This window comes from Abrus precatorius, unplaced genomic scaffold (genome assembly GCF_003935025.1).
Source record: "Abrus precatorius isolate BTA unplaced genomic scaffold, Abrus_2018 Scaffold11, whole genome shotgun sequence".
NCBI lineage: Eukaryota > Viridiplantae > Streptophyta > Magnoliopsida > Fabales > Fabaceae > Abrus > Abrus precatorius.
This window is the reverse complement of record NW_020874303.1, coordinates 5,655,559-5,683,230: the sequence shown is the minus strand read 5'-3', so window position 1 is coordinate 5,683,230 and position 27,672 is coordinate 5,655,559. Positions and strand designations below refer to the sequence as shown.

The window sequence follows — 27,672 nt, the reverse complement described above, 5'->3', positions numbered from 1 at the left end:
GATCGTGATGATGGCTGGAAGAAAATTCAGATTTGAAAGCAATCAGTGGTAGAAGTTTGATTGTGAAAGAGTAGTTGAGAAATGAACACAGAGATAGAAATTTTCTGTGTTAAATATATGAAAAGAGAGGCTCACATAAAAAGAATAAAATGAAACCAGCTTACCATGAAATGACTTGACTTGTTTTGAAAAAGCTATTGTAAATTTGAAAATATATTATAACTTTTTTAAATTTATTTTAAAAATTTTAGTATAACTTATTAAAATAAATTTATTTTTTATTTTAATAATGCAACCTTAATAGTAAAGTGAATTAGATATTAAACATGAAGGATTGCCAGCTTGTACTTCATATACAGGAGCAAATAGGAAATTTGGAGTAGAGTAATTTAGGGTATCTTGAAATTGAGGCTACTTGAGTTAAATATATGAACGATGATGAATTATAAAGGAGGATACACGTTGTAAACATTGGAATGTGTGTTAAGTTTTATTTTCTTAGAAATTTTGGTTTAATTTTCTTCCACAAGTTGCCAATTTAGTACTAATTATCTGGTCTTTAATTAGTTAGTACGGTTGACTTTGTTGGGTTTGATTTATAATTTATGTAGAAGTTCAAACTGGTAAACGAAGTCAAAGAATTATGAAAGAAATTAAACAAATGAAATCAAAGAGAAGCCATGGGAAGACATGTGAATGAGAAATATGAACACAAGAGGGACAAAAAATGGGTTGATGATGATGATGATGATATATATATATATATAAAGGGTTAGTGATGATATATAGAATTTTAATTTTCAGTTGGTACCGACGGTGAAGAAGTTTCTCAGGTCAGTTCTATCACTTAACTCACGTAAATTTAAATTTAATGAATAATTATTATAATAGTCATTACAACATTTTTTTATAACACAAGAAATGATTTAATATAAAATTTTCAAGCTCATAATTAAGAGTAGTCAGTTTAAATTATTGTTAATTTTGCTGTTTTTATTTTATTGTTAATAATTAACTATTTCAAAAATAAAATTAATCATTACACGTAAACTTATATATAATTTTTAAAATTTTATTCTAGAAACAGTGAATTAATCTTTTATACACACAGTAGATTATTTTAATTAAAATCACTAATCACTTAACGCATTTTAACATAAAACTTATTTTATACAATTAGTTATCACAATAATCAATTATAAATATAATTAATGATTATGATAATAAATTTTTCTGTTAATCTATTTTTAGTATTATTTTTTTAATTAAAATCAAACCTACACTTCATAGCCATATATATCAATCTTAAATATGATAAGTATTGTATAAGTTATTGCTAATTTTAATTTATAAATAATATTAATGTATTTAAAAAGATTGTGCTCAAATTCTGTCTTAAACAATTTTGTAGTTAGATTAATACTAGTATCTTAAAGAATTAATTATTTTTACCAAAAATACAAAAATATAATAATAATTTTGGATAATTTATTTATTATTTATCTCTCTCCTACCAAAATAAAAAACAAAAGAGTTTACATCAACTATGATATGATGTTGTTGTATATTTCTACTTTAAATGCATGTACAGCTTGCAACGTTGTCTTGTTGCTTTGAAATTCACCCGGAAAACACGACCACTTAGCAGAATTGTGTGGAAGAAACTAGGAGTATGTAAATTCTATGCACAGGGCACCGACAAGTGCCAATGTTTCTTTTTATTCTAGTATATTAAATGAGATGATATATTTCGTGCCTTGATTTTTATTTGTTATATTATTCTCAATTTGTTTTAATAATTAAATAATTGATGACTATTTTTTTATTTTAAAAATATTATAAGTTTGTATACTCTCACTTTATATATTAAATTTTTTTATTATATCAAACTTTGTAGACACAATTATTTAATGCATCCCCGTTCTATAATCTTTACCACTTTGTTACTTGAGTTTCATAAACCAAATAATAATAATAAAGAAAGAATGAAAACAAAAGTTTGTCGTGTTTTTTTATAAAGTTATTGGCATTTAATTGAACTCCGTTTTCGTTTGTGAATTAGTTTTGTAATTTTGTTGAATGATTATAAAATTACTTTATTGTTTATATTGAGCGGAACAACAGAAAAAAGTGAGTGGAATAACAGCCAAAATAAGAAAATGTTAAGATTTTTATACTTAAAATTTGAAATGAAATGAAAATAATATGTTAAAAATTCAAATTTAACTGATAAACTTTAAAGATAAAATAGATCTTATAGTGATCATAAATAATATATATATATTTTTGTTTATGTATTTACATTTGTTGTTTTTTATGCGTGAACTTTGATATATGTTGTAACTGAACCACAACATAAAGATGACTGGAAAGAAAAGATAAATATAAGTTGCAATTAATTAAAAAGAATGATGATAAGAGTTGTTTATGCATTGGGAAGATGTTGACATCCTAGTAAAGGGAGAATGAATAGAAGAAGTTCATGAGATACATTAGGTGAGCCTATAAAATGAATAGACACAAGGCTTGCATGCAATAAGGCTAAGGAGATGAGGCAAACTTGCATGCTTATGAGATGCAAACAAAATAGAGATATAAGATAAAGTATAGAGAAAGAAACAAGTGAAGAAGAATTGATATAAAAAAATGTAAAAATAAAAGTTCTAATTCAATCTGATAAATAAGAGAAATTTATTTTTAGATTTTTTTTTCTAGTGTTCTTAAAATTTTGATCCCCCCCCCCCCCCCAAATCATCTCTTCTAGCCTCTTTCTCTCTCTCTTTTTCATTTTTTTCTCTTTCCTTTTTCTTTTCTTTTCTAAAGACACCTAGTCCAGTTTGCATCTCTTCTTGATTATTATTTAATTATATATAATTTTAAAACTTTTGTCATCTCCTTCATCTTTTATATTTTGATACTAATAGATTTTTTTTTCACAATTCTATTCCCTTTCTCACACAATTTATCAATTTTCTTTGAACATTTTGAATAAATTTTTATCTACTAACACTCAATTCCTAAAAAAAATAACCTATTTTTAATTTTTTGAAAATTTTAAAATTTAAATCTGTTTTAAATCAGTTTTTATTCACTATCTTAACCGCCTGCCTACATAGTGCAACTGTTCCTAGTCTCTTTAATTTTTTAATTTTAAAATTTTGTTATATTATTATTATTTTAACGTATGCGAATAAAACTGATTATTTACGGTATGATACAAGCCATTGGATTTATAATTAAACTATGTACAAAAACAATGAAAGCCATTGGATTATCACCAAAACAAAAAAAGAAAACCTACCTAATTTAGCGAAATATTAGGAGTTGAAAGCCGAAAAAAGATATACATATTCAAAGTTGAAGCTAGGTTTCTCACTTCTCATCTTCAAAAATCATAAGAGACCATTATTCTCATCAGAGAGTTACTATGGCGAAGTTATTAAGCATGTTTCATCGTGATAAGTGCAAGAATAGCAAGGAATCATCATGGTCATTGACGAAGTGTTTTCACTTCGGTAATAATGGAAGAGATGCTGTTGAGGGAGTTTCACAAGAATGGAACATTGACTTCTCCGATCTCCTCATTGGGTACAAGCTTTCTTATGGTGCTTATAGTCAAATTTACCGTGGTAGGTATAAGGATGAAAATGTTGCCATTAAATTTCTCAAGGTACCCGATAATGACCAAAAGGGAACCTTAACAACCCATTTAGAGACGCAATTTTTAAGTGAAGCCACACTTCTACCTCGTCTCCACCATCAAAATGTTGTGAAGTTCATAGCCGCATGCAAATACACAAATTATTATTGCATTCTCACGGAGTTTCTACAAAAGGGTTCTTTAAGGTCATATTTAAACAGGTTTAAGTTCAAGCCAATTTCTTTACAAAAGGTGATAGCTTTTGCTTTAGATATTGCACGTGGAATGGAGTATATACATGCACAAGGGATCATTCATAGAGATCTTAAACCCGAGAATGTGCTTATTGATGGGGACTTTCACCTTAAAATTTGTGATTTTGGCCTTGCTTGTGAAGCTAAGAAGTGTGACTCATTGAAGGGTACCTACCGTTGGATGGCACCAGAGATGATAAATAGAAAACGCTATGGGAGAAAAATTGATGTGTATAGTTTTGGGCTTATGTTATTGGAGATGCTGAGTGGAAAAGTTCCATTTATAGGTATGAGTCCAATCCAAGTTGCTATTGCAGTGGCACAAAAGAATTCAAGGCCCACTATTCCCTCACATTGCCCACATGTTTACAGTTGATTCAGCAATGTTGGGCCTTGAAACCAGAGAAGAGGCCGGAATTCTGCCAGATTGTTCGGGTTTTGGAGGAGTTGGATCAATCTTTATGTGTTATTATGGAGCCCAGAATGCGGTGCAAAGGCCTTGTAGCAAGATTATCGTCCTAGTAAAGGGTGTCTTCATTAGTTTCATAAGATGGGTCACGCTTGACAAAAAAGATGGGTCATGTACATTGAGCAGTGGCCTGGCTTTTGAAATTTGTAGTACAAACAATGTTCCATTTTATAAACAGAGAATTGATTTACATATTTTTAATTATGTCAATAAATTTCATTTTGTTTCAATTCTTCGATCAATGGTTCATCTATATGATATATTAAAAAAAAAAAATACTGAAATGAACAAAAAATAATGCAAAGAAGACCACCAATAGTTTTTCTCATTACTATAATAAGGTAAAATATCTCCTCTAATTAGATAAGAAGTGAGTGGTGTATTCCATTCTTTGAGAACTCCATTCCTGATATTAGAACCTCCTTTATGCCTTTGAATTTTTGTTATAATTTCATTTCCATATACATATTTACTTTTGACTACTTTTACCCATAATTCAGCACAATCATGTATAGGATACCATCCCACTTTCATTGGAAAAACTAGGTTTATTTGTGCTGAAGCGCAAAGATCATGACCCTTATTCTTTTGGTTTGCGTATAGACACCCAGTTGAGTAAGTGGACCTTTTTTTCAATGCTTCTGAATCTTCCCAAATAAAATTCCTATATTTCATATCAATATTTTCTGATATGTCACTACGGAGAAGGGTTTGAATGCATAGAGTATGCTGGAAGGGCTTGTAATTACATATACAAAATGTAGAAAGCATTTTTTTGGTATTGCTTTATTTACATGTTTTTCAATAAACTATCAAGTCATGGAGTATAAGAGGAAAAAATAAGCATGAAAGAACAAAAGATATCACATGAATTTGTAAGTGCAATTTGTGCATACTCTTAATTTCTTTTCTCCAAGTACGAAGAATCAATATGGACAGGATATAAGTCTACAGCTGATGAAGATGTAGTCCATGGTCCATCAATTGATAAACTATGGCTTTGTGTTCGTGTCTCACTTATCTTATTTTCTTCTACTTGGTAGTAATATTCTCGCATTTCCTCTAACTTCATTTCATTCATCATCTCATTTGGATCTGAAATTGATTCTGGAATCATACTTTTTCCTTCAAGCATGCTAAGCACTGATGACATGGTAGGCCTTAGGTTTGAAGTGACATTGGTGCATAAGAGACCTACTTTGATCATGATCATTGCCTCATCTTCATTGAAATTTGCACCTAACCTTCCATCGACTAGCTCCATTAGGTTACCTTTCTCTTTCAATAAACGTGCCTGTTGGAATAAAATACCGAAGTCTGTTTTGAAATACCCATAGCTGATCAAATTAGAAGAATATAATAGCACAGGATTTGTAATTTGAGGATTCTTTAGAGGACATTGGCCATGTAAATGTGTATGCTGAAAAAACTATAATGTTGAGAAAAATCAATTTTGTTAGTTTAATGTCCATCATGTTGATAGATTTTATGTAAATCATGTTATGTGTGAATAATGTACTGCAGTGTTTAAATGATAGATGACAATTGAATGGCGCAACTTGTCTAACACAACATGCACAGGTATAGTATATTACAGATAATTTGATGCACATGAACAAATATATGAAACAAAAGTTACCCAATCAAGAAGATGCAAAGCTTCTTGCTTCGAACGATGGATTGTGTTGTTCTTTCCACTGACAATTTCCAAGGCCACAACTCCAAAACTATAGACATCTGCTTTTTCGGTCAAATAACCATGCATTGCATACTCTGGAGCCATATATCCACTACATAATTGAAATACATCATCATATCAAATTCTTCAAATAAAACAATCCTTAAATTTGTTCTTTATTTGAAATATCATAAGTTGGCTAACTTGGACTATGCATTCTCTTTTCAAATAATTTTTAGTAAAATTCACACAATATTGAGAACTTAAATTAACTTACTAAGTCCCAGCTATTCTTGTGCTTATGTGAGTATTGTCTTCCTCATTGAGCTTAGCTAGACCAAAATCCGATATCTTTGGGTTTAATTCTTTGTCTAGCAACACATTAGTGGCCTTAATGTCCCTATGGACAATTTTCAATCTTGATTCTTCATGTAAGAATGCCAAACCTCTCGCAATACCAACACAAATCTTGTGCCTTGTTGGCCAATCCAATTTTAAATTATTTTTTTCATGACCTTTGTTAATTAACAAAAAAATTAGGCATCAATATCATCTGATCATAATAAGCTTGAAAATTAAGTCACATTAAAAGCAACTGAAATTGATTATTCAAGACACTTACCAAATAAAGCTTGTGCAAGGCTATTGTTTTCCATATATTCATATACCAACAACAATTGATCTCCCTCAACACAACAACCATAAAGTTTAACAAGACAAGGGTGTTGCAAACCAGAAATCATGCCTATCTCATTTACAAACTCACGGTTTCCTTGCTTTGACTTAGATGAAAGCTGCTTCACAGCTATTATTGTGCCATCAGACAAAATGCCCTGCATTTATAAAATATTATACAATTTTTGAACAATTTTAATCATGAGATGTTAAGTAATGTCTTGTATTATACCTTATAAACAGGACCAAAGCCCCCTTCTCCGATCTTATTAGAAACATCGAAGTTATTTGTTGCAACTTTAATTTGACGCAAAGTAAATAAACCCGTTTGCAGATTTAAATCCTTCAACTCTGCCAATAGAACAAAATTATCAAATGAAAATAAAATCCATTATTCAGTTTTTTTTTTCTCTTTATTTTAAAAATTATCAAAATTTAATTGGAAAAATAAGAATGAGAACCAAACAGAACCATCTATAGTCTACTATTTTATCCTAGAGAATCACCTTTTGCTAACGAATTTCTTTTCCCAATATAACCTTTCCACCAAAGTAGTACAAACATGATGACAACAAAAATTGCAGCAGCTACTATTCCAACCACAACCCCTGCAGATATGCCACTTGTAGAATCTGCTTCATTATTGCACAAGAGTTAACGTGTCATCCATATTATCAAGGTAAAAAATAGATGAATAAGAACATACAAAAACTTAATAATCTCACCATGACTTATAGATATAGCTGATATAAGAGGGCCATATATGGATTTATATGGGATATCAGTTGTCCCTTTTCCAGCCCAATAAAAACGTATTTTTAAAGAGTTATTATTCACAGAAGTAGGAAATCGTTGTATAGTTTCCTTTCCAACTCCTCCTGCTGCATTTGCAATATTGAAATCTGTCAATACCCGCACTCCCTGCAATATTTCAAATACAAACCTAAATGGTTTTTTTTAATAGTTTTAAATATGCAATCTAGATTCTTGAAAATATTTTAGTTAGTGATTCTACAATTGAAGTCAAAAGGACTATGTAGAGCCAATCCTACATATATTGTGATATTCTATATATTTAAATGTGGTAAATTAAACATGGCTTTATATAAAATGTCCACAACAAGGATATCGAAACATTGGATGAGGATGATGATCTTAAAGGAAAACTATTAACTGGTAGGTTAAAACTTAGAAGTCTTCAGTCCCCATCAAATATTTTGGTATCAGAATTAGAAAAAAAAAAAACAAAAAAACAAAAAAAACCTGTGTACCTGAATGTAAACATCAAATATACGCCTCCCTAAGCTACTATATGTGTCATCATCAGTGAACATTATCTCTGCAAAATGGAGCGTTACTGTGTAGTCTCCATTTTCTAGACAAAAACCATAATAGGTCAGAGAAATTGGGGACACACGTGCAGTTTGATATAGTGTAAAATCAGGCATTGAAAGCCTAGTGTTGTTTTCTTGTATATAAGCTTCTGCTGCAGTGCCATTATCCAAGAAGTAACCAGTGTTGCTAAATGCCCAATTTTCTCCTTGCTCTTTCGATATTGCTGGTCCAGCTTGATCTAAATCATCCTCATATATTATACCTCCACTCTCTATTTTTCTTCCTCCACAATTGATATGGAGAGAGTTAACGGCTGTTACAAAACAAAAGAAAAAAAAAAAAGCCAATTCAGAAACCATGATGTGTTAGAGTTTGATGATACCTTAACAAGTTTTAGCCAATAATATTGAAAAAATATATTATTGACGTTCCTTAGTTGTTTGTCCTACAAAAACTCTTGATATTGAAGTATTCTTTGGAGGACAATTCCTCTACTTTTCTTTGTACCTCAAAAGATTAATGGGTTTACAATTTCAATGGCAAAAAACTAACATTTGAGTATTAACTTCAATTTACATAAATTTATTGGTTAAACTTACTTTTAGAACAATCATTTCTTGTCGTCGGACAATAAATTGGTCCACTGAAGAAATATTAAGGGGAGACATGTTAGCACACAATTAAACCATAAACAACTTAGACTTCACAAGAGAAAGTAAAAAGAAGGTATTTTCATGTGTGTGTGTGTGTTACATAGAAAGATATAAATCTTACTTTTTGCTATTTGGAAAGCTTGCAAACAAGTTCCTATATCATATAAGACATAGTTAACAGTCAGATACAAATGGTTTTATAAAATAATAACAATAAAAGAATACTTACACTTTCGATTTTGTACTTTGTTGGCATGTCTGTTGCTGGACGTTTTCATTGCTGAAGTTGTTATATGAAAGATCTCTATGTATAAATGTAAAATCCAATTCAGAAACTAAGATGAAACAATTAGTCGTTGACAAAGACTAGAAAATAACAGTGACAGCAAAGTTATTAACTGGTATGAAAAGATTGTATAAAATTTTGGTGTCCAATAATAACAGAACGGTTTAAAATATTGGTAAATTGCATGATTCGTAATTAAGAATTAGAAACAATTGGTGCATGGTTGTATTTAAATTGGCCCCAACCATGTGTTCCTTGATAATGCTCATCAAGATCTAAACATGTTTTGTTGCAACTTCTAATTGATGGGAGCAACAAAATAAAATGCTTATGCGAGAAATTCAACATTTTAAACAAGAAATCATGAGGCAAGCTAATATAGAATCCAAAGAACGAAGAATATCTAAATTATGTAATTCAGTAAAGCATATAATTAGCGTTTGAAATAGGCCTCACATGTAGTGATCAGCTTTCTCTACCCACTTGGGTACTGGTCCAGTGAATGAGTTTCCAGTTAAATATCTAAGAAAGACAATAAAAAAAATCATGGAAAATGTGTCAATTACAGGTCAATTCATCAAAATGAAAAATAAGCTAATCACCCAATTAACCCAGTCCTTTTCTAGCTTTTCCCATTCCACAAATTAGAATAAGATTTGCTTGGAAGTTACATATAGTTATTAAGATACTATTAACAATGCCCCAGAGGAAATTAGCCCCATATATATATATATATTAAAAAAAAAGGGTGTAGGAACACCTTGTAGGAGAGTAAAATGAATAAATCAAATAATGAAATGTTAATGAGTAGGTTGTATAGGGATCAATCTGAATTTAGTTTATTGCTATCCAGTTACCATAAAAATGTCTAATATTGGATTGGGTTTCTTGAAGTAAAAGCTGAAATTCTCTTACAGGTAAGTCAATCTTGATATCTCTTCAAAAGTTTCTGAAATGTTTCCACTTAATTTGTTATAGCTCAGGTCTCTGAAAGATAAATATTATCCAAAATAAGTTAAGAAATGATAAATAAAACAAACAAACAATAAAACATTAAGATATATTGACCGCATCAATTTTTTTTAATTCAAATTAATTCTGTTACTATTTAGCGTATTCTTACTAATTCAGTTATTATTTAAAAGAACTTGAAGCTTAATCGACACGATATTCAAATAATATTCAAAAAGAATTTTTACAATATGTATCCCAAAACAAATTAAATCAATACAAAAATTATCGTGTAATGCAAAGAATGTTAATTTAAATCAAGAAACATTATGTTTTAATGTTTACCGCATAATTTTTAAAAATATATGTTACAATGGTGACACACTAAAAAAATAATAAAACAAAAAGAGCATTGGTGTTCCTGTGTTTTTCACTCCAAGATTAAATTTTGATCTACATTCTCTTTACATTATTGCAAAATTACGTTATTAAAGTAAAATAGAGTATAGGTTGTAACGGGCAAAACACCCTTTTAAAGATGTATGAGACATGATTAGTTGATAGTAAAATAAAAACTTATATTAAAAATAAATCAGGTTTATAGAATTTCTATATTTTTTTAGTGTTTAATTTAAATATATATATATATATATATATATTTTAAATTTTCACGTTTAATCATTAATAATTATTAAATGATAATATAATTAATTAAAATATTATCATGTGTCGATATTTTATGCGTCATATTAGTAAAAAAAAAAAACAAAGAAGAAGAAGAATATGGTTAATGGGATTAAAATTAAAAATTCATAAAAATATAACTATAAAAAAGCATATTTAATCCTAGAAAAGTTTATAAATCGAAGCAAGATTAACATATATACAGGAAACAGAAGTGAATAAGCACTTACATGGATTGTAAAGAGTTCAAACTTGTCATGTTCCCAAGATATTGGGGTAACGTGTCATTTATTTGGCAACTCCTTAATATCCTGTGAAAGTTGAAACAAAATCAAATTTATGACTTTTGTGGTACTAAAATTATGCCAATATCTCTTAATTTGGATATTGTACTCCTTAAATCAATGCCATATTAAGGCACTGACAAGAAAAGAATAAATAAAATAAAAGCAATTAACTCACAATCTTTCCAATTTTGTCAAGTTATCAATTCGTGGAAAAGTAGAATCACCACCTTCATTCAAGTCACTAATCCACCTGCATTTGATATTATAATGGGAATAATAAAAAAAATTAAGGTAACTTGATTTTAAAAGCATGATTACTTTTTTAAACACTATACTTACAAGTCGGTTAAGCTTTGCAGAAATGAAATTCCAGAAGGAATTGGGCCACTTAAACCACTCCCTTGAATTACTCTGTCAAAATAACAACACATACATAAAAAAATTAAGAGTTTTGTTAACTTATAAGGGCTGACTTTATGCATTAATAAATAGTAATTTTTTATTAAAAAAATGTATATTATTTGTATTAAAGTTTTAAATGCTTTTTTTTAAATTATTATTAGTAGATGTTTATTTTCAACCTCAGCAAAGTTAACCTTTTCCAAATAGAAATATAACACAAAAATATATAACAAAAGAAATATAACACAAGATCACATTTCGGTCTAAAAACAAATGGATCTTACAGCATTTCAAGATTTGTCAATCTTTGAATAAAATCGGGTATCTTTCCAGAGAATTGATTGTCACCAAGTCGTCTGCCTCATGTAAGAATAAACATTGAAAAGTTATAATTGTTTCATAACCAAAAATAACAACAAAGTTCAAAGTAACTAAAGACAATAAAAAAGGGAATTAAGCTTACAGTTCCCTCAATGTTGTAAGTCTCGCCAAAGTTTCAGGGAGCTCTCCAGTAAAGTTGTTAGAGGTAAGATGCCTATACCCACAATCAATTTTTGATGTAAAAGCTCGAATCAATCATTGATACTCAGAGTAAGTTAAAAAAGTGATGAAGTTTTTTTTTTTATCAATTCAAATAAAATTTAGGGTATCATAGATTGTTATATTAATAAAAATGACTGGAACTTACAATCTTTCAATGTTTGAAAGGTCCCCAAGTTCCGGAGGAAGATTTCCATAGAATTGATTGTCCTCGAGGACCCTATCCATTTAAAATTAAGTAGTGATGAAAATTCAGTAACCAAAATCCTTAATCTATATATGGATAATCAGAAACTCACAAACTCTCAAGTGTGGTAATGTTTCCTATCTCCGTTGGGATTGTACCAGTCAGTCGGTTTCCAAGAAGAGAACTATATCATCATAATCAAAATCATAAATTAGATTCATGTTACAAGCCCAAAAAAATTATACAAACTAAAAAGATTCAATATGTTTTAAACCCATGATTTTGATCTTTCTTTTTATAGAATGGTCTAAGTTTAGTCCTTCCTGTAAACTTCATCCACTTAAGTGATGATGGGCAAACGGAATTCCACCTCAACTGTCTCAAAAAGTAATATTTTTTAACCTTCTATAAAAAGAATGACTAAAATCACAAGCTTAGAAAATGAGGGATTATAATTAAAATTTGAAATTTTTTTAGCGAACAAAATATATGTAATCAAATTAAAAATTATAAAAAAGAACATAAAAAAATTATAGCAAAGAAGAAAGATGGACAAAGAAAGAACATACATGATGCGAAGATTGGAGGAGCCCCATTCCTTAGGTATTGTACCGTTAAGGTAGTTGCGAGTGAGGTCACTGTTTCAATAATTAAAATCAAAGAAATGAATAATATATATATATATATATATATATATATATATATATATATACACACACACACAATGAAATAAGTTTATTATCATACAAAGAAGATTAATTATTACGTACATTTCTTCGAGGTAAGGCAACCTTATCAGTTCGGGTGGGAGCACGCCTTGAAGATTTTGTGATTTCAGCAATCTGTCCATTTATTTAACATGAGAATTTGAAATTAATTAGAAAAAATTATTAATATAGGCGTTTTCCTCAAGGATAATCATAATTTTTTGTACAAATTTACACTTTCTTATGATAGAAATTCATTTAACATTGTTAAGAATAATTTATACATTCTAATTATACCTATACATTAAGATAATAAATTTTTAATTTCACTTTCATTTAAACATTTGAATCGTTACCTTCCTCTTATACTGTTCGATGAAAAAAATACTTCAAGTCAAAGTATATTAAATTAACAAAAAAAAATTGTTAATCTCAATTTTTAAAGTTGACTTCAAGAAAGTAAAACAACAATAATAATATTTTATTTAAAAAATATTTATTATATTTTTAAGATAATAAATGTATTATTATTTTAAATGCTAAAATTAGCAAATTAAAATCCAATTAATAGATAGTGTTGGTGGCAGAGAGTCATTAAAGAAACTTACATCCCAACAACGTGGCAGAAATTGGAACCGGGGATAGAGCAATTGCAGGTGACGTTGTTCATTACTCCGTTCACAGTAGGAGTAGTCCAGTTTCTTCGTTCACCACATGGATCTATATTCAAGTCCCAATCCTTCTTACCAAGTGTGTTTGCTATATCTTTCAGAGCTTGCACTGCATATACATATTTGATTTAGGGCTATAGCAGAGTACTTAGCTATGTTCCAAACTACCCACTCATATCTTGAAATATAGAATTTTTATATCAACTGTGCGAAAAATTTATTAAGAAAAAAACAATATATTTAAACAAATGTGAAATTAGACGATAACAATTCTTTTCTATAAACAAAACTTAGATAAATAAGCGTTTTTATAATTTTTTTAATTAAAATTCAATTTTTATCTTGATAATTCGTACAATAAAACTCTAATTCAAGATATTATATTAAGTTTTATCTGTCTTTTTATTTCCCTTTATTGTCTGGGACCTATGCATTGCATGGCATAAACTACACATCATACCTTCATCTGGCTGAGTAATATTGGCAGCAAACGATGTGAACCAAATGGCAAGGAACGAAAGAAAGAGAATTTGAGAGAAAGTGGTGATCATCTTCGACTGATCAATATATGGCAGCGGAAATGAAATTCAGATCAATGGGAAAGGAAGCAATAATTTAGTGGTGGGAGTGCATGGAGTATAGCATATAGGTTCGGAATTTGAGGGGTGAGAGATGTTTAATTCCTTTCGTTAATGAAAACCTAGTGAAGAAAATAACTTCTGATTAGGGGGATTAATCAATAGCCGCGGTTACAGATTTTAAAGGAGAAATTTGGAAAAGGTCCAAGAAGAAAAGGGACAGTGGATTTGAATTAATCCTTTAAAAGACCTAGAAGAAAATAATGTTAAATAGTCAACCTTGGCATGCTCATGTTGTTTTCATGAAATTTAGCTATAATGACTTTTCCTAAAGCAAGAAATTACAATGCAGTTGCTTGGGCTTATAAACCAATGTAAGAGACGATTAGCAAAGCAAAGAAATTTAGAAAATAGCGAGTAACAAATGAAGAGAGAGAGAATTATCAAAGGAAAAAATTGAACCTAGAGTTGATTATTTGGTGTACGTTTCTTTTTCTGGTCGATGAATGCTGGTGTGACATTTCATAATTTATATTCTCTCATTTTATTTTATTATTAAAGTTTAATAAGCTCTCTGAATGTTTAATCAAATCATTTGCTGCTGTCAATTCTCCCCATTTTCAGTAGCAAGTTGGCTCTAATTCGATGGCGGGGCCAGGCAGTATTTAAGAGATCGAGCAGGTGGGGTGAACAGGCCAAGTTGCCTCTACCAATTTTTTAATTTTTTTTATCCTTTTAAATTTTTTCCTTTGATGTTTTAGTTTTTTTTTCATGTTTTTTATTTTTAATTAAGAGTAAAATAAAATAAAGAAATAAAATATAAGATTACAAGAAACAAAATTCTAATAATGATGTCTTATATTAATCTTCTTATGTTAATGCGATCCAAAATGATGTATTTATGGTGATAATATTTGGAAACCAATAGTGAAATAACAAAGGGGCACAGAGGAAATTAAAAATATAATTCATCCAGACTCTCCTAGTATATAAGAAGCATCAAGGTGAGTTGGATTGAAGCCTACAACTGATAAAGATGAAGCAGTCCATGGCACATCAATTGTTAAGCTCAAACTTCGTGCCTCACTTGTTTTATTTTCTTCCATTTGAGTATAAAACTCTCTCATTTCCTCTAATTTCATCTCATCCATTACATCGCTTGGATGTGAAACGAATTCTGGGACCATTGTTTTGCCCTCAAGCATGCTTAACACTGAAGACATGGAGGGCCTAAGGTTTGGCGGGCCATTGGTGCACAGAAGAGCCACTTTAATCATCACTATTAGCTCCTCTTCATTGAAATCCAAACCCAACCTTGGATCAACTAGCTCCAATAGGTTACCTTTCTCTTTCAACAAATGTGCCTGTTGAAAGAGAAGAACAAACATTAGTTTGATTTGTGTCTTATAAAGTCAAACATGCAACCTATGAAGAGGTAACAAGTATTATTCCCATGTTTGAAGATTCATTAGCCTAAGACAGGCCATTTTGTATGGAGAGAAACTAGAATTTTAGAAGGAAAAAACTACAATGATGTCGTTTAGATGCTTTCAAGTTGGTAAATTAAAAAAAGAAAACTCAACAAAGGTGAAATGCATGCAATATTTTTCTTCTAAAGTGGCACAATATGAGAATTGAATGATAGTTTAACATTTCATGGATAAGTGTAAGTATGTTGTATGATGAGTATTCATATGGACATAAACAATAGAGAACATTGAGAATAAAAGTTACCCAATCAACAAGATAGAATGCTTCATCCTTTGACCGATGAACAATGTTTCTCTTTCCACATACAATTTCCAAGGTAACAATTCCAAAACTATAGACATCTGCTTTGTTGGTCAGATAACCATGCATTGCATATTCAGGAGCCATATATCCACTGCATAATTGAAATACATTATTGCAACAATTTCTAAGATAAAAGTCTAGTTTTTATATCTAAAGTCTTTTTGAATTGGATTTAATAAGGCTTTTCAGTGTACATTCTCCCTCAATTTTTTTTAAACTACTTATACCAAAAAAAAAAAAAAAAAAAAAACTTAATATAAAACTCACCAAGTCCCTGCAATTCTGGTGCTTATGTGAGTATTTTCCCCATCATTAAGCCTAGCCAAACCAAAATCAGATATCTTTGGGTTCAAGTCTTCATCAAGCAACACATTAGAGGTCTTTAAGTCCCTATGAACAACTTTGAGTCTTGATTCTTCATGCAAGAAAGCTAAACCTCTAGCAATACCAACACAAATCTTCTGCCTTGTTGGCCAATTCAATTTTAAATGGCTATTTTCTGGGCCTTTTGTGAGTGAAACATAAATTAGATACAATTTATTTAACCATGTATACTTTTAAGATAGAAATGCCGCATAAAAAGCAAGTGAAGTTGAACAAATAAAGCAATGATTTACCAAATAAAGCTTGTGCAAGGCTATTGTTTTCCATATATTCATATACCAGCAACAATTGATCTCCCTCTACACAACAGCCATAAAGTTTAACAAGATAAGGGTGTTGCAAAGCAGAGATCATGCCTATCTCATTTATGAACTCATGGGTTCCTTGCACTGATTTAGATGAAAGTTGTTTAACTGCTATTCTTGTGCCATTTGACAGAGTGCCCTACATCACAATATACATTTTTGCAGAATTTTCAAAAACATGAATTTAGTCATTAATATTCACAAGTACAACACGTCAAATCAAAAGTCAATAAATATTATATGATTGGGATACCTTATAGACAGGACCAAATCCTCCTTCTCCAATCTTATTGGAAATATCGAAGTTATTTGTTGCTGCTTTGATTTGATGTAAGGTAAATAAGCTGGTTTGCAGATCTAATTCCCTTAGCTCTACAAATAAAAGCAAAGCAAAATGAGAGATAATTATATGTATTATTTCACTCTCCTCGGTCAGAAAAAAGAAAAATATTTAGGTAACAACGCTTTGATTATACTGGAACTGGTCATCAATTGTCCGTTACTTTTATTATATAGAATTAGCAAGATAGATAACTAGAATTAGTGGTCAAATACCATGAACAAAACGGAAATGTTGTGCTTGATAATTCTCAAATGCATGTCAAAAGTAATTGTTTTGCAATTACCTTTCATCAGTGAATGTTTCTTTCCTAGGAAACCCCACCACCAAAGTATGCCAACAACAACCAATAAGAAAAAAATCACTGCTACAATTACAATTGCAATAATAGCTCCTGCAGATTTACCACTTGTAGAGTCTGCTTGATTATTATACAAGAACCATATGAGTCAGATAATACCATAGAAGTGGCAATAAAAGAAACAAAACTTAGAAGACAACCCACCATACTTGACAGAAATAGCAGATATAAGAGGACCATTTACTGATTTGTATGGTATATATGTTGTTCCTTTGCCAGCCCAATAGAAGCGAATCTCTAGGTCATTGCTACTCACATGAACACGAAATTGTTTTATGAGTTCCTTGCCAACTCCTTGTGCTTCATTTGCAATGTTGAAATCCTTTAGCACTCGTTTTCCCTGCAATATTTCAAATACAAAACCTAAATGGGTTTTGTGATTTACAAATTTAAATAAGCCATTTGAATTTTGCTTGAAATTGTGTAGGTTATAATACACACACGGTCATTATAGGTAAGATTAATTTTCAAATTAATCATTGCATTCAAAAAACTTGTACTTTAATCTCATGAATATTTTCTTACATTTTGATTTCTACCATTGTAATATTGTTAAAAAAATACTAAAAATGAATAGTAACTTTTATTAATGGTGTTATAATGACAAGGAATAAAATATATCAACACTAGGGACTAAAACTTAGGTACAGGGACTAGTTCGAAAATGAGTAACAACGTATATTTTTAACTAATATTGTATTAAATGATTCCACAGATGAAATCAATGAACTTATTAACGTCAATTCTATTTATCTAATGTGATTCTCTATATATTAATCTATTGCAAACATGGGTTTTTATCTGCATAAAAATGGTTATGAAAAGGATTTAAACATTGATTGATGATGATCCTAAAGGAAACAGTGATCAATTGGTTAAAAATATTTTCTCTTTGGTTGAATATTTAGTTGAACTAGTTAGAAAAGTAATGAAACCATTTACCTGGATGTATACATCAAATAGACGCCTCCCTAAGCTATAATATGTTTTATGATCAGAGAACAATATCTCAGCAAAGTGGAGCTTCACTGTATAGTCTCCATTTTCCAAACAAAATCCATAATAAGTCAAAGATACAGGGGAAATACGTGCATTCTTATACAACTCAGTATCAGTCATATAAAGCCTTGTTTCATTTTCTATGGTATAGAGGAGAAGTTGTGTTGGTGTGGTATCATTATCCATGAAGTGACCAGTGTTGCTAAATGCCCAATTGTATCTAGTTTGTTTATAGACTGCTGGTCCAGCTGGATCTATATCTTCATCATATGTTACACCTCCAATGGTAGTTTGTTTTCCACCACAATTTATATGTAGAGATTTAACATCTGGAATAGGAAGCAAATGGTCAGAATTCAAAAGCCAACAGAAAAGTTAAGCACAAACAAGAAATAACAATAATAAATAGAAATTCATTCAAATTATATTGTTCTATTCTTTCATTATTTTTCTCTCCTTTTCTTTTTTAGCATTAAGGTGCCCCTTTCTTTTCTTCCATAAATGGAGAAGGTAGGGAATTAAAATTAATGTAGGAGTCCAGGCAAGAAAAAAAAGTTTAGGTTGTTACACATGTTAGACCAAGAGTGTTACAATATTAGCCTAGTGATCTAAGTAATTTACATTAACTACATACTTGATTATAACTTACTTTTAGAACAAATTCTAGTGCTGCTCTCACAAGAAACTGGTCCACTGAGGGAGCAAGGACAGGACAGTAATCAAAACAAAAATAACATAAATTACACAAGAGAAAGGAAAAATGAAAAGATATGTAAGTATATGATATAAAGGTCAGCGCATGAAATATAAAACTTACATGTTATTCCTTGAAAAGCTTGCAAACAAGTTCCTGTGGCATAGAAAGACAAGGTTGACAGATAGTTTCATGAAATTACCAAAAACAAAAAAGCACATGAATGTAAGTATTCATACACATTTTCTCTGTAACATATCTTTGTCCCTCGGTTTTCAACACTGAAGTTGTTATATGAAAGATCTCTGCATAATGTGAACAAGGTAATTCAAAAACTGATGAAAAAATGTCATTGAGTAGGCGAAGAAAATTAATTTTCGATAGAAATGCTTCTTTGTGTTCTTTTGCAATGGAAAATTTACAACTTAAATGCTTGACCAGCAAAGTCCTAAAATGATTTCTCAAAATGATACGTAGTTAAGTTTTTGCTCACTAATTCTTTTATAAAAGGAGATTGCGTTAGAAAAAAAACTTTTCACAAGCATTTGATAATGAAATGAGAAATGATAAACTATGATAAGAATGTTTTTTTGAAATATTGGTTAAACAAATCATTGATACGAGACAGTGTCATGGAAACTAAGGACAATAAAAAAGGTGGTTGCAAAGCTAAATTACCCATTATATCATATTTTATTATTATTATTATTATTTATTTCATGCTAGTTGATCATCTAAAATATTATTTTAATTAACTTATATGATATTATACGTCCTCTTCAATACAACTAAAATTATAGACGTATACATAATTATTCATTTGCCATCAATAAGCTCTGATAAATTTGATAGAAATCAATCCACAAAACCTTGAGGAGATTAAGGTGGACTAAATGCTTTAGATGTAAGATGGAAATATATGCATACACACATATACATATACATACATAAAGTAGGTATAGAAGTAATAAGGTTTGAAATAGAACTCACAAGTTTCTGTTCCCCGTTGTCCATTCTGGTACCGGACCAGTGAAGAAGTTTCCTGTTAAATATCTAAAGCAAAATAATATAGATGAACCAAGGCATAGAGGGCATCAGTTAGAGTGATGAACATCAAAACGATAAACAAGCTAGTCTATGTAACGAATCCAATCATTTTTTCTTTCATAAATAAATTCTATTCATTTGGGTTGTTCTAGTGATCATTATTCTATTAACCTGTTAAGTTATATATACTGCATAGATATCTTTATTTAACTGGAGATGCTAATTGATAAATGTTTATGACAATAATTGATAGGAAAAGCCATGCATCTAAAACCTAAAACTTAATTTTCCCCCCGTGTTGTAGGGACACCATTCAGATAGTGGAAAACTATAGATGTAGCAAAATTATATGAGTAGGTCAGCTTTCAAAAAGAAGTTTCAATATTTGATGTGCTTGTAAACAAAACATCTAAGTTTTATTTATGCACATAATTTTTTTTACATTTTTCTCTGTTTTTACAATGCTTAGTTAGGGATTAATCCAATTATTGTACATTCAGCCACTATTGCATAAACCTACAGAGTAACTAACTTTTATGTAAGATTTTGTGGTAAAAAGGTAATGCAAATAAATAAATAAATATATATATATGCTTGAAAAAATTTTCAACGCGAATTTTGAATCATTAAAATGAATGATGCACTTAAGAAAGTAGAGTGACCAAACAAAAAATTAAGGGAGAGAGGATTGAGAGGATTGTCATTTATTCATTATTTGTTATCTATTACTTGCATTCATTTTTAATATTTTTCATCAACAATTATTAGTTTTGCCGCTTACTCTCCAAAGTGCAAGGTGCACTTCGATCTTTCAAATACAATAAGCTAAAACCCAGCTAGATACAGTCTTATATATCCAATATATACTCCAAAAAAGGTGCATTGTTGATTCATAAAAGTTCCCATTTCATCGTGCACTACTTAAGCTACACTAGGTAGGCATAAATTTTACAGGTGTCTTGAATTGAGTTTCCACTTCAAGGATTGAATTGGGCATAAACAATTAGTACCTTAAAACAACTTTTATTTTTTATACAAAGAAAGCAGTAAAGATATTATAAACAAGAAAAACGGAGCATGTGAAGCCTAATAATTTTTTCATTATTTATAAATAGAAAGTTACTTCTACAAAGTTAGCATGCATACTTATAGATATTAACTAATGCTATTCAGCAACTAAAAATTGACAATTTGTTTCAAAGTAAATTAATATAAAAAGTGTTAAAAATTCATACATGTAGGTTGCTCCTGTTAAATCTTGAAGGTTTTGCGGAACTTGTCCATGTAATTTGTTATAACTGAGGTCTCTGAAAAGGAAATTTCATCCAAAGTCAAATAGTGCCAAGGAAAGAAAAATCAAAAGAAATGAGTACACTTATGTCATATCCATCAAAGAAATTTGTTATATATGTGATGTGATTACACAAGCCTACTCATCTTATATGCATCAAAACCATGAGTATATTGTTGATCAACCTGACATAGCGCAACATGATAAAGTACTTGAAACAACGGCATCTAACATCTAATTTAATCAATTATTATTATAAATCTACATCCTTTCAAATTTCTGATTGGTTGTTTAAAACTTTTCTAATTGCATGTGCTTCTAATGATCTTAAATAAGATAAACTTAATACAAGAAAATTTTATAATTAGCAGTAGCTGTGTTTAAAAAAAAAAGGAGTGAATCAGCACTTACAATATTTGCAAATACTTCACATCAGCAATATATTGAGGAAATGTGTCATTAATATTGCAACTCCTTAATATCCTGTTAAACAATCAAATATGTGAATTCTACAATAATATCTCATCATTTAGATTTTGTACCCCTCAAATCAGTACCTTTAGTTGCACTAATTCCCAAAGAGAAAAACAAGAATAATAACAACAATTAAAGCAATTGATCACTCACAATACTTTCAATCCTTTCATAGTATCAACTCTTGGAAAAGTTGAATCAGCTCCACTCAAGTCACTAATCCTCCTGTGTGTTTCATTTTAACAAATGAAAAAAAAAAAAAACAGTTAGAAAGCCATTTACTGCTAAAGGCCAAGGCCTTGGTTATAGTATAAAAGCTCATACTTACAAGTCAGTTAAGTTTAGAAGTGAAATTCCAGAAGGAATTGGTCCACTTAAACCACTCCCTTGAATATTTCTTCAAGATAAGAATGAATTTCCATCATATCTAAGGATCAACAATGAAAGAAAAACTCTACTGACCCAACAAAAGAAAGAAAGAAAGAAAGAAAACGGTACATACAATTTACCAAGACTTTTCCAACTTTGAATAAAATCAGGTATGTTGCCCGAGAATTGGTTGTCACTAATTCGGCTACCTCATGTGAACATAATCATGCAAAGTTATTCAGAACAAAATTTAGTAACATAATTCAAAGTAATAACAGAAAAAAAAAAAAAAAAAACATACAATTCTGTCATAGTAGTAAGCCCAGCAAGAGTTGCAGGCAATTCTCCAGTGAAGTTGTTGGAGCTTAGATGCCTACAGCAGTAAGAAATTATCAGCACTAACATTATGCTTCATGAATTTAACAATTTTTATAATACTAAACTTAGTTTAAAGTAATTTTTTTCTTTTCACTTTTTTGTATCAATCAACAATAAATAAAAATTAGAGAAAAAATCCACTTTCACCCTCCTAGCATATAATATTAACAATTCAACAGCTAAAATGAACTCAACTGAGACAATAGTATGTCTTAATAAAAATAGAATGCTCACAGTTTTTCAATGTGGGCAAGATTCCCAAGCTCTGGAGGAAGATATCCAGAGAATTGATTGAACTCGAGGATCCTATTCATTTGAAATTAAGTTACAATGAATATATTCAAAATAGTAAAATGACATAAATTCTTAATCAACGAAGAAAATAAAAAACTCACAAACGTTTAAGATTGGTGAGGTTTGCCAGGTCATTTGGGATTGGACCAGTTAGTCGATTTCCAAGAAGAGAACTGTAGGAAAACAAATTATATTCATGATACTTGAAATCAGATAACATAAAATTATGGTTTTTGTTAAATTCTTGGGTATTAAGTATTTACAAATAGAAAATTTTTATAGAAAAAGTATATAACTATTTTATTAAAAATATATAGGCTTGATCTCACACACAAAACAATACTTTATTGTAACAAAACCATATGCTAAAGACATATAGGAAGAAAATTCACAAGACTAAAGTAGAAAGCATACATTTCTTGAAGATTTGAGGAACCCCATTCTCGAGGAATTGTACCATTAAGGTAGTTACGGGTGAGGTCACTGTATCAATGTGAGATAAATAAATGAGCCATACATTCGCAGTTCAACATTCACATATACATGTGTATTTTAAAATACGCTGAAAATCTTATAAATATGGATTCAACCAAAGTTATATATAACTAGTAACTTTGAAATAAATGTGATTTTTTACAAATTAAACGTGACATGCTAAAAGAATATTACGTACATTTCTTGTAGGTAAGGTAATCTAATAAGCTCTGGTGGGAGACTGCCTTGGAGATTTTGTAATTTCAGAACTCTGTCACGAAAAATTGAAAAATAATTAGAAAAAAAAAACCATCAAGATAAGCAATATAGTTATGAATTGAACTTGTGTTTATTTGTCTGATTTGGATAATTTTCTTTCATTTTTATTTTTATTTTGAATTTTATTAAAAAAAATTATTTACTTTTAACTCGTTTTTTTAAAAGAAAAATGTTTTAAAAAAATTGTTTAAAAATTACTATTTAATTTTCTTTTGGCTTAAATATATATTGTTTTTTAAATTAGTTTCTATAAAAAAAATTATTGATTTAATTTTGTAAATTTTTTTAAAATAGTTTCTACGATTAACAATCATTAAATAATGACTAAGCAAATAATATTTGAAATGCTAACTTTAACTATAAAAGGATTAAATAAATAATTTATCACTTAAAAAACATATTAATTTTTTGTTTTGGTTTTAGTCTTATGAAAAAAATTAAATAAATATTACTATTATCTCTTGAATGTAAAAATTTTCTAAAATAAATAGAAGTTGTAATGTGTTAAGTAAGGTTTATTCTATTATGTTCTATTGAATCGTATAAATTCAAGGAAATATAATGAAGTAAGATTTTTTATTGATACAATACAACTTTTTCTGTTTATTTTAAAAATTTTAAATATATATATATAAAACTTTAGATAATACTATTTTAACGAGTGTTTGTAGAAAAATATGAGATGCAAGATAATGTCTAAATCAAGTTAATTATGAAGATAATGGTAGGATTTATTTAAAAAACTAAAAATAAAAATTTAATAAAAACTAATTCTAGAACTAATTATTTATTTTAAATCACATAACTTCTTAGAACTTGTTTAATTATTACTTAACGCTCTCATATAGACTGTTTTTAAAAGAATAAAAATTCATAAAAATAAAATAATAAAAAATTTATAAAAACTAATTAAAAAATATATAATTTTAGAAACTATTTCCTTATTTAATCTCTTTCCTTATTGAAACTTTGTTTTGCTGTGCATATTTGGGTCCTCAAAGAGAAAAGTCACCTATAACAAATTTTTGTAATTATTTTTGGTCCGTGATTTTTTCGAATTTTAAAATCGGCGTTTTTGGAGTGGGGTTTGGTTGGCCGTGACAGGTGATAAAATGAGCTATTCAATAGATTTAACATGATAAGACCAAAAAATAAATAATTCTAAAAAAATATTGATTTAGCTGAATAAATAATGGGAATCATAGCAGCTCCCTCCATCATAACTTCTTTAATTTAAGGTGCTTTTCCTTGCCATGTTTTCAAGTCTAAATTATAAGTTTTTTCACCATTATTATTATGTGAGAAATTACTTGTATCTTTGTGTATAGTGGAAGAAATTACTATGTAGCTCAGGATTCTCACATCTTAATGATCCCAGCTAATTATTCAAAGTTAGCTATGTGCTACACGATGATCTTGTATTGCACAATAATTTAGTATAGTGAAAGTTGTACACCCTTCAAATTTATGAGACAAACTGTTTTATTACATTTTGAATTTAATTCAAATATGGACTCTTTTTAAGTAATGATAATTTAAAATTTTAAAACAACCAAGAAAAAAAGGCATACATTTTTTCAACATGGCAGAAGCTGTCATTGGGCACTTTGCAATTGCAAGAGACCTTATTTACTAATCCAGAGTCATTGGCAGTGGTCGGGGTCCAGCTGCATGGATCTACATTGAAGTCCCAATCTTTCTTACCAAGTGTTTTACCTATGTCTTTCAGAGCTTGCACTAAAATGAATATGCAAATTGAAGTACAATCAGCAAAGTGATAATAGTTTTATTTAACTTACTTGTATGTATGCAGCATACCTTCATTTTGAGGAAGGGTGGTGGCTCCAAAAGCAAGGCATGTGAAGCAAATGGAAAGGAGTGAAAGGAGGAAAAATTGAGAGGAGGTGATCATATTCTTGTTCATTGACATTGCAATGGACAAAGTGAAGAAAAAGAGGGTAAGAAACAGAGAGGCATTAAAGGAGAAAGGAGTGAAGAAGGGTCTAAGGAAGACTTCAAAGTCTCACCAATGAGCCACTTAAGGAGCAGTGGAAGAGACCAAGTCAAAGTTACCAAGTAAGTCGTTTGTTCTTACTGTAGTAGCCAATTCATTCAATTAGGTTGCACCACAACTACACAATTCTTGTCCCTTGCATTGCGGGCGTGGATTCAAGTCATCTGAATTTAGCAAACCAGGAAATCTGTGTGAATTCCCAATTTTACTGGGTTTCCATCTAAATAAAATTTTAAAAATTTAAATTTAAATTAAAAATTAAATTCGACGCGATTTAAAATTTTATAATTCTATAAAAGGAATTAGGATTTAGAAATTTAAAATTTAAAAATAGCTAGATATTTTTGGTTGTTAGATAAGGAGGTTAATGCAAGAAAAATCAATAAGAAATGGTACATTCTTAAGAGAGTGGATTAGTTGTACTCTAACAATAGGGAAGTTTGAGCCTTTTATTTTTTAAAATAAAAAAATTAGAATTTTAGAAAGTGACTATAACTAATAAATTTAAGTCCCCAGGAAAGATATGATACCTTTTTGAGAGCATGGGAAACAAAAGACAGACAAAATTGGAAGAATTTAAGAAAAAAAAAAAAGAGAATTTAAGAGAAATAGAAAAAGAGGAGATCAAAGAAAACTAAAGTTCTAAGAATACTTGAAATATAGAGAAATAGGAGGAGAATCTTAAAAGTACAGGAAAATTATGAAAAAATTCACTAATCTTAAAGTATATATTATCAAAGAACACTAAACGCAACACAATTCAAATATTAGAAAAGTCAACAAAAAGTGAGAAAAAGGAAGCAATGGTTAAAGAGTAAACCAAAAGTAAACATGGAAGATCTTTTTTTTATCTCTCAACACTATTTATTATGTTATTAATCTCGTTTTGTTGTGTTATTATTGTTTATTTCACACTCTTAATTATTTTGATTTCTATTTCTAAGTTCAATAATAAACTCTAAAAAAAAAGTATCTAATAAGATTTTTTTATCTCTCTATGCTTTTTATTATGTTATTGATCTCATTTTATTGTGTTAATATTATTTTATTCGCTTGTTTTGATTTATTTTTCTAAGTTCAATAATAAACTTTAACAAAAAAAAATACATCAAATAAGATCTTTTTTATCTCTTTACACTCTATCATTATTGATATCGTTTCGTTGTGTTGATATCATTTGATTTACACTGTCAATTGTTTTGATTCTTTTTTTAACTGCATTAGTAAATCCTATCAAAAATACTTCAAATGAGATTTTCTTTATTAATTTTTTCTTTTGGTTGTATCATTGACTCTATTTTGTTGTGCATTTTATTTGCACTCTTAATCCTTTTGATTCTTCTTTCCAAGTGCAATAATAAGCCCTAGAAAATCTTTCTTTTTTTTTTGCAAATTCCAAAAGAAATTAATCTTTTGCAAATCCTATTTATTTTAACCTAAAAATATTTCATTTCTTCTAAACCCTAAAAAACTTAATTTTTCTAACTCTAAAAATCTTTTTTTTTTGCAAACCCTAAAGCCTAATTTTTCTAACCCCACAAATCCTTTTTCGCAAACTTAAAAAATCTAGATTTTTAAAGTTTATTATTGCACTAAGAAAGAAGAATAAAAAAATTAGGAATACAAACAAAATACACAACAAAACAAAATTAATGATACAATCAAAGGGGAAATTTGATAAAGAATATCTTAGAGATATTTTTGTTAGAGTTTAATGTGTACTTAGAAAAAAGAATAAAAATAATTGAAAATGTGAATCAAATGATATCAACACAATAAAATGAGATCAATAACATAATAAAGGGTGTAAAGAGATTAAAAAAATCTTATTTAATGTGGTTTTTGTTAGGGTTTATTATTGTACTTAGAAAAAAGAATCAAAATAATTGAAAGTGCAAATAAAATAATATTAACACAACAAAACGAGAGTAATAACATAATAAAGAGTATAAAAAAATTAAAAAAAATATTATTTGATATTTTTTTGTTAAAATTTATTATTGAACTTAGAAACATAAATCAAAATAATGAGAGTGTGAAATAAATAATAGCAATACAACAAAACGATGTCAATAACATAATAAAGAATGTAGAGAGAGAAAAAAAAAACTCTTATTTGATGCTTTTTTGTTTAAATTTTTTATTTACTCTTTTACTTTTATTCCCTTTCTCTCATTT

General features: G+C 29.1%; 1 protein-coding gene and 2 pseudogenes across 1 annotated transcript; 1 reads left to right on the top strand and 2 right to left on the bottom strand.

Annotated features, from left to right (window-relative positions):
- Positions 1 to 3,427: 3,427 nt before the first annotated feature.
- Positions 3,428 to 4,416, top strand: LOC113855513 (annotated as a pseudogene).
- A 599-nt stretch (positions 4,417 to 5,015) lies between these two features.
- LOC113854019 (probable leucine-rich repeat receptor-like serine/threonine-protein kinase At3g14840) lies at positions 5,016 to 14,149 on the bottom strand. Its single transcript, XM_027484811.1, has 24 exons — positions 13,880 to 14,149; positions 13,357 to 13,528; positions 12,812 to 12,883; positions 12,611 to 12,679; positions 12,154 to 12,225; positions 12,003 to 12,074; positions 11,778 to 11,849; positions 11,599 to 11,670; positions 11,252 to 11,323; positions 11,088 to 11,162; positions 10,856 to 10,936; positions 9,906 to 9,977; positions 9,447 to 9,512; positions 8,934 to 9,008; positions 8,826 to 8,858; positions 8,651 to 8,694; positions 7,988 to 8,364; positions 7,442 to 7,637; positions 7,223 to 7,348; positions 6,949 to 7,067; positions 6,664 to 6,874; positions 6,319 to 6,556; positions 6,003 to 6,153; positions 5,016 to 5,657 (listed from the first exon to the last, which is right to left on the bottom strand). Exons 1-24 carry the CDS (start codon positions 13,968 to 13,970, stop codon positions 5,262 to 5,264), a joined length of 3,024 nt encoding a protein of 1,007 aa, XP_027340612.1. The 5' UTR covers positions 13,971 to 14,149; the 3' UTR covers positions 5,016 to 5,261.
- An 816-nt stretch (positions 14,150 to 14,965) lies between these two features.
- Positions 14,966 to 25,410, bottom strand: LOC113855512 (annotated as a pseudogene).
- Between the last annotated feature and the right edge of the window lie 2,262 nt (positions 25,411 to 27,672).

Bases quoted from the DNA above. Each gene is read 5' to 3' on its own strand.
- LOC113854019 (XM_027484811.1), bottom strand. From the start codon at position 13,970: ATGATCACCACTTTCTCTCAAATTCTCTTTCTTTCGTTCCTTGCCATT. The intron at 12,075-12,153 runs GTGAGTTTCTGA...TTAAATGGATAG, and splicing joins ATTACCACACTTGAGAGTTT to GGTCCTCGAGGACAATCAAT. The intron at 8,695-8,825 runs GTAAGATTTATA...ATATTTCTTCAG, and splicing joins AGCTTTCCAAATAGCAAAAA to TGGACCAATTTATTGTCCGA.